This window comes from Tachysurus fulvidraco, chromosome 2 (genome assembly GCF_022655615.1).
Source record: "Tachysurus fulvidraco isolate hzauxx_2018 chromosome 2, HZAU_PFXX_2.0, whole genome shotgun sequence".
Classification (NCBI taxonomy): domain Eukaryota; kingdom Metazoa; phylum Chordata; class Actinopteri; order Siluriformes; family Bagridae; genus Tachysurus; species Tachysurus fulvidraco.
In genome coordinates, this window is record NC_062519.1 from 1,625,259 (window position 1) to 1,632,758 (window position 7,500).

Sequence of the window (7,500 nt, forward strand, 5' to 3'; positions counted from 1 at the left end):
TATGACTTGACTCGAGTCAGACGTAAGTCGCAAATTTGAGACTTGCTTGACAAATATTAAAAAAAGACTCAACTTGACTTCGTCTTGACATTCATGACTTATGACTTGAGTTAAATGACTCAGAGATGGGGACTCAACTTGACTCGAGTCAGACTTAAGTCGCAAATTTGAGATTGAGACCTGCTTGACAAATATTAGGAAAAGATTTGACTTGACTTTGACTTGACATTCATGACTTGAGACTTGAGTTAAATGACTCAGAGATGGGGGACTCGACTTGACTCGAGTCAGACTTAAGTCACAGATTTGAGACTTGAGACCCGCTCGACAGATATTAAAAAAAGACTCGCTTGACTTTGACTTGACATTCATGACTTGAGACTTACTTGTGACTTGCACACGTGTGACTTACTCCCACCTCTGATAACAATATATCAATTATTTGTTTTTTGTTTTTTTACCACAAGCATCTTATTATTATTTAGTCACGAGTACGTCTTGTGTTTTTGTGCACTAACATTCAACAGTTCGGTGTTAAACACAATCGTGTGTGGTTCGTTTTCCCCATCAGATACTCCATGCTGGAGATGTATGACGTGGTAGCGAACGTGGACGATTACAAACACTTTGTTCCGTGGTGTAAAAAGTCCCAGACCATAATGAAAAGAGCAGGTCACGCTAAAGCGCACTTGGAGGTGGGGTTTCCGCCGATGGTGGAGAGGTACACGTCTATGATCACCAACGTTCGGCCACATCTCGTCAAAGTACGTCTGCGGCTCGTATGAAACGTGGGAAGAAACGTGTCTAAACAAACGTATATATACTGTACATTATATACTGTGTCTGTTTCTCTCTCCAGGCTGTTTGTTCAGATGGGAAGCTGTTCAACCATTTAGAGACGATATGGAGGTTCAGCCCGGGAATTCCCGGATATCCCAGAACCTGCACTGTGGACTTTTCTGTAAGTGCCTTCAGATTTGAGCTGTTGCACTGATATACAACATTGCGACAGAAACCAATACCTAGCAATGCAAGTTAGATAGCATCATAAAATATAAGAGCCAATCATCTCCCTGTGTTTGGGTGGGGGCTGTTCCTAATTTGCATATTCATCCGGTCCTAATGAGGTAAATAATGTCAGTGATCTGTTCACATAACTACCTGTGCGCTTGATCCGAAAGAGGCGACAGCTCAAAGCGCGTCCTGTTTGGAAGGCAGCATGATGTAATCTTTAATTAAGGATTTTTTAATTAGCGCATTTTTTAATTATTCCGTTCACCAGAGGAGAGTTTCAGCGATGCGTCGTCATTTAAGATCATTTAACGTCCAACACGAGGACGATTAGTAAATTTGCATAAAAAGTAGGTGATTTTGAAAAGGAGCTAATTTTCTTTTCCCTCGTCTAGCTCTCGTTCGAGTTCCGCTCGGTCCTGCACTCGCAGCTCGCCACCGTGTTCTTCGACGAGGTTGTGAAGCAGATGGTGGCAGCGTTCGAGAGCCAAGCCAGGAAACTCTACGGCCCTGAAACACGCATCCCCAGGGAACTCATGTTCCATGAAGTGCATCAGACGTGATACGGTCGCAGTGACCGTGACCCGCAGACCAGACCCCCACCCCCACCCCCTGAACACACACATACACCAGAGGTTTTATTTTTATACCACAGACTTAGTCTTGCAGTGGACCGGTTCTGAGTCTGAGAGTAAGACCTTAGCTGGAAGAGTGAGTTCAAACCTCGTCTCAGTTCTGAACGACATCAATGGTAGTTATTTTTATCATTATATAATTTAGGCTTTAGTTTTTGAATCATCAATCCTAGTAGTCCCTCAAAGAACATTTGCTTTCATGTTAACGCTATTTTATGTGCAATCTTGGATTATTTATTGGCAGGTTGTCTAGAGTCAGGGCTACACTGCAGAATGCTGTAATTACTGTAAAGTGCCACATGTTGGAAGGATAAAGATCTCGTTCCGGCACGACTGAAAGTGGGCGATACGGTGAACGCATCGGATCACGTTATGATGGACATTTTTGTGATGCGCCGCACATACCGTGGGGTTGGTATGGTGCTCAGTGACGCTATCAGGACACTGATACTGTCGTCATATCGCCCAGAATGGATTATAATAAACCAATACAACAATACACTCGCTTCGAATTCACTGAATACCGAATTCCGTTCCTACGATAAGACGAAAATAACGCTGTCTCTTTTCCCTGGTGTTTAATTCTCTCTTCCAAAACGTTATAAAAAAAACCACGTTTTTTCTGTCGAATGATTGAGTAGGTGGACATCGGTACAGATCACGATGTTGTGTAACGTGACGTGTGCTGAAAGGCGGCTCTGAAAAACGGGAAGAATCTGAAGTCAATAAAGACACAAAACGCTCGTCGTGAAAAGACTTTTATCAAAAAAAGAGACGAGAAGTCAGACAGGGACACAAAAGCAGTAAGGAATTCAAAAATTTGGATCTATAAACGGAGCAGTTACAAACAGGCGCAGAGACGTGTGATAAATAACACGGAATAAACATCCAGCGTACAGAGATTTCACTGCTGTTAGACAAGTGGAGAGAAAGACATCAATCAGATTGGAGTGATTAATGGTTTACATCACACACACACACACACACCAAGCAGTAAACTGTGTGTGGATGTCCACATGTTCCCCAAACAAGGCAGTTCCAGCATCATGGTCAGACCAGCATCAGTGTGTGCGGCGCTGAAGGCTGAAGCCCAAGACACATCTGCACAAAACCAGATCATCACACGTCCATCTGAAGCCTGTTCGAAATGAAATCGGACACGTCTCGGTTAAATCCGTGCTAAATGTTCCAATCTAATCCCAATGCATGTGACGTGATGATAGAATAGGAATGAGGGTGAAGATGATGTTAAAGCTCGTCATGAGGTATCTTCAGCGCGTGGTCACACAGATCTGTAAGCAGAAGGGACAAGAAATTAAAGCCGTGTAATCGTTCGGTGGGCGGGGCAAATCTGGAGTGGGTGGAGCTTATCTGTGAGGTGGAGGTAATCTTAGGTGACGCTCGTGTAAACTCCACCCGCACTAATCACAAGCTGTTACATGCTCCACCCACAAAGTCTATGAAAAATCTGCCTGCTGAAATGTTCGTCCCTACAACCAAAATGAAACCTAACAAACAAACAATCGCGATCTTGTGTGTAAAGGAACAACACTGAAAGCCCATGAAATAAAAGGCCACGCCCATTAGACCAGCTCAGCTCCAGTTTTCACGTGTAAACGTCATTTGCATGTTCAATAATAAAGTTCCACTTGACCAAAAAGTGAGAAGTTCTGACCTGTTCTCTTGCTGCAGAGTTTGTCTTTAACGTTGTCCGTCTCGCGAGAGAAGAATTCGATGATCTCGTCTTCGTTCTGCTCCACGATCGTTTCACACTGCAGGAGTTTCACACAAAACCAACTTATTTTCTGAGCTTCTTCATTAACACACTGTCGTTAGTCAGAAATAAGACTGAAGCTTCGATGATGACGTCGAGCTAAAAGAAACCCATCGAAGAAGAAGAACTGAGATCTTACAGCAAACTTCAGGCTGGACACGACTCTGGAGTCGTAGGAGACGTTCGAGACGTCCTCAGTGTGAGCAGCGCCGTCACGTGCTGTGAACCTCACATACTTCTTCCGGTTGGTAACAGGATCCAGGGTTTCGCCGTACTCCTGCATCTTCTCACACACTCCCTCCATCAGCTCCAGGAGATGACCTTCTGAACGTGCAAACGGAACCTGAAACACATACAGTGAGGATGAAACACCGGGAGCAAGAGAAGAACGAAAACAAAACGGACGGCAAGAAAATAAAAGAGCTTTACGTCTTTCACTGATTGGCTGCCATCGGGATTGATCCGGAAAGAACCGGTTTGGATCAGTTTCTTAGGGTCGACCTGAGCTATGGCCCATTCCATCTCATCCACCAACGCTCTGCATGCTGTTAATGCGGAACAACACACACATCATCATCATCACCACACCGTCTCACACACAACATTTAAATCATTTTTCATTTTATTCTACTGTAGTTACATTCACTAGTAAATGTGAGTTATTCTCTCTCAAAATTAATAAAGACAAATAAATATAAATCTCAACTGGTCATGTTACTGAGAAACCACAAAGAAAACTCCTCTATCCTGAAGATGTGAAGCGCATACACACACACACACACACACACACACACACACACACACACATATACATACATATACACATATATATGTACACATATATATACACAAACACACACACACATACACTTCTACTGACAGAAAAAAACTGTAGCGAAGAACTAAAAGTTTTTGAAGGACATGAGGAATTTTCCAGAAGCATCCTCAGTATCCATCACCATCACTGTAGCTAGTTTGTCACTTTGCTTTGTTTCCTCCGTTGTCATGGTAACCCTTCATACCTCCACACCTGATGTCCTGACTCTGTCTGGCTCCCTGCAGCAGTGTGGTGAAGGACAGCAGGATCCAGAGGAACATGAGGTCCAGCAGCTTCATCATCATGTTGACCTGGAGGTCAGAAACACATCCTGCAGTGCCACATTTACAGCAGACAAACACAACACACGTGGAGAGAAACTCACCTTACAGCACAAATACACACGGGATAAAAGCTGGCACTGAGACCAAACCTCACACTTTACTGACTTCTACTGGGTTTCAGTCTCACACACACACACACACACACACACACGGATTTATTCCTCACATGAACACAAACTGATGACGTGACCAAGCGGCTCGGGGCTGCCCCAACAGCTGCCTGAAGGAAACTGTGAAGGACCCCAACAAGGGGCAACTCTGTAGGAACCCCGAGAATACAGTATCGTGTTCAGCAGAGTATAAAAGCTTTAATGTAATACAGAGAGAAACGTGTAGTAGTAGTAATAATAATAATAATAATAATAATAATACCAATAATAATAATAACAGCAACAACAATAATAAATATAGCTGCAAGCAGCGATTCCTGGGTCAAGCCGATCAGATGCGCTCAGAACATGTCCCTGATGAACCACACCAAGATTCGTAGCGATATGGAATTGCATTCGTAAAATACTGAACTTAACGTGAAAATCTCGTGGCCACTAGGTGGCGCTGTCACGAAATGTTGCGAAATGTCTGTGTGTGTCACTGTGGTGCTGATTCTGATTCTGGTTCTGATATTAGCACGTTCTATGGGCTGCCATTGACTTCAGTGAGAATAATAATAAGAAAACTAACGAAAACAATAGGTGTCTACGCCCCTTCGGGGCTTGACCCCTAATAATAGTTTATAATAATTAATAATTAATAATTATTATTATCGTCATCATTATTATTGTTGTTATTAAAACTTTATTATTTATAATTATTTATAATTATAGTGTAGAAAGTATTTTGAACAGTTTTATGAATGTTGCTGATTACATCAATTGTCGGTGTCATCTGTGGAGGCCTTCAAATTTCTGTGCTCTACCATTTCCTGAGACCTGAAATGGGAGTGCAACATAAACTCTGATCCCTCGCACCCTGGACACAACATCTTACAGCTCCTCCCTTCTCTCAGGCGCTACAGAACTTTGTTTACTAAAACTCCCAGACACAGGAACAGTTTCTTTCCCCAGACAATCACCCTGATTAACATCTCACCATTATTATATTCCCTGCTTCATATCTATAAGTGCTGCATTATCATTACTGTTAGTCATCACATCTATATATATATTACACACATCACTGCTGCTGTATATGTACAAAAGGCATAATATTGCACAATATTGTTATTTGCACTCCCACACTTTATGTACATAACTGATCTGTAATATATTCTGTATTCATAATTTATATATTTTATTCATTCTATATTCATATTTTATACTCATTCTGTATATATTGTATCTCGTCATCTGCATTGTTTTGTATAGTTTGTATAGTATAGTGTTATTTATGTGTGTATTGTATAGTATAGTGTTATTTATGTGTGTATTGTATAGTATAGTGTTATTTATGTGTGTATTGTATAGTATAGTGTTATTTATGTGTGTATTGTATAGTATAGTGTTATTTATGTCTGTATTGTATAGTATAGAGTTATTTATGTGTGTGTGTATAGTATAGTGTTATTTATGTGTGTATTGTCTTGTATACTATTATTTATGTCTGTATTGTATAGTATAGTGTTATTTATGTCTGTATTGTATAGTATAGTGTTATTTATGTGTGTATTGTCTTGTATACTATTATTTATGTCTGTATTGTATAGTATAGTGTTATTTTTGTCTGTATTGTATAGTATAGTGTTATTTATGTCTGTATTGTATAGTATAGAGTTATTTATGTCTGTATAGTATTGTATAGTGTTATTTATGTCTGTATTGTATTGTATAGTGTTATTTATGTCTGTATTGTATTGTATAGTGTTATTTATGTCTGTATTGTATAGTATAGTGTTATTTATGTCTGTATTGTATAGTATAGTGTTATTTATGTCTGTTTTGTATAGTATAGTGTTATTTATGTCTGTATTGTATAGTATAGTTTTATTTATGTCTGTATTGTATAGTATAGTGTTATTTATGTCTGTATTGTATAGTATAGTGTTATTTATGTCTGTATTGTATAGCATAGTTTTATTTATGTCTGTATTGTATAGTGTTATTTATGTCTGTACTTTTGAGAGTCACAAACTGCTGGAACCAAATTCCTTGTGTGTCAACACATTTGGCCAATAAACCTGATTATTATTATTATTATTATTATTATTATTATTATTTACTTACAGTTTTTTATTTTTAATTTGTTTTTTAGTTTTAATTTGTGAGTTATTCCATTCCGGTTGTAGTACAACACAACCGCAACGCGTCACATAGCCGCTAGATGGCGGTGTGTTTCTAATAAACTGTTGTATATGGATCTCAACGGCTAAATAACTACACTGATCAATAAGGTTTCGATTCTCGTTTTGACGTGAATAAGAAAATTAACTATTTGATAAAATACATAAACTGTTTGTAGCATTATATTTTAGTTTTAAGGCGTCTTTTTCTTTCAAGACGGAATAACCCTTTCTGGTCTGCGCAAACTGGGTGACAGTTGAGGATCTCGAACGCTCCCGTAACCCGGACATTCCAGGGTGCTGTCATGGTGATTGAATAAGGATTTTGAAGAACATTTGCGCTTTTTAAACATGTTCCGATTCTGCAAACGAGCTGTTTTTATCCACGAGCAATGGACTGTGAAGGTCAACTTGAGTTTGAGGTAATATATGAGTGTAAAACGCAACATTTCTGCGGGCTCGTGCGGTCTGTGAGGATGCAGTGTTCATTACCACCAAACGTTCACTTGGGTTTTCTGCTGCACCGTGAACTCGTTATAGAGGTTTAGATTTATTTCTTTACATTTCTGTTAGAGTTACAATCAGATAAATAAGCGGACACTTCGGCCGAGTGACGAAGGATTATTGTTCAAATGGCTGAAAAT

At 39.8% G+C, this 7,500-nt stretch overlaps 3 protein-coding genes across 8 annotated transcripts in view; 2 read left to right on the forward strand and 1 right to left on the reverse strand.

Moving 5' to 3' along the window:
* Positions 1–2,145, forward strand: part of LOC113657262 (coenzyme Q-binding protein COQ10 homolog B, mitochondrial-like) — a 3,671-nt gene extending 1,526 nt beyond the window's left edge. For 2 of the 3 annotated variants that reach the window (XM_027168937.2, XM_027168936.2), the window contains 3 exons: positions 572–764; positions 860–961; positions 1,407–2,145. In XM_027168937.2, the coding sequence (XP_027024738.1) occupies positions 572–764; positions 860–961; positions 1,407–1,574 (463 nt within the window). In that variant the 3' untranslated portion in view covers positions 1,575–2,145. The remainder of the gene's footprint in view (positions 1–571; positions 765–859; positions 962–1,406) is intronic. The other variant, XR_003444138.2, reaches the window with a different exon arrangement.
* cnpy2 (canopy FGF signaling regulator 2) overlaps positions 1–5,144 on the reverse strand; it is a 9,280-nt gene extending 4,136 nt beyond the window's left edge. Inside the window, exons 1-7 of one of the 4 annotated variants that reach the window (XR_007139905.1) lie at positions 4,954–5,142; positions 4,623–4,839; positions 4,443–4,548; positions 3,850–3,965; positions 3,560–3,763; positions 3,322–3,418; positions 2,618–2,938 (exon numbers count right to left, since the gene is read on the reverse strand). Coding sequence is in view for 3 of the 4 variants with exons in the window: in XM_027168942.2 (XP_027024743.1) it covers positions 2,895–2,938; positions 3,322–3,418; positions 3,560–3,763; positions 3,850–3,965; positions 4,443–4,542 (561 nt within the window). In the remaining variant the exon portion in view is untranslated. Of the gene's footprint in view, positions 1–2,391; positions 2,939–3,321; positions 3,419–3,559; positions 3,764–3,849; positions 3,966–4,442; positions 4,549–4,622; positions 4,931–4,953 lie in introns of those variants that run through there. The other 3 variants (XM_027168942.2, XM_027168940.2, XM_027168941.2) reach the window with 3 other exon arrangements.
* Positions 5,145–6,921: 1,777 nt separating this feature from the next.
* Positions 6,922–7,500, forward strand: part of LOC113657193 (LETM1 domain-containing protein 1-like) — a 6,918-nt gene continuing 6,339 nt past the window's right edge. The window contains exon 1 of the mRNA XM_027168800.2: positions 6,922–7,278. Within this exon, the coding sequence (XP_027024601.2) occupies positions 7,208–7,278 (71 nt within the window). The 5' untranslated portion in view covers positions 6,922–7,207. The remainder of the gene's footprint in view (positions 7,279–7,500) is intronic.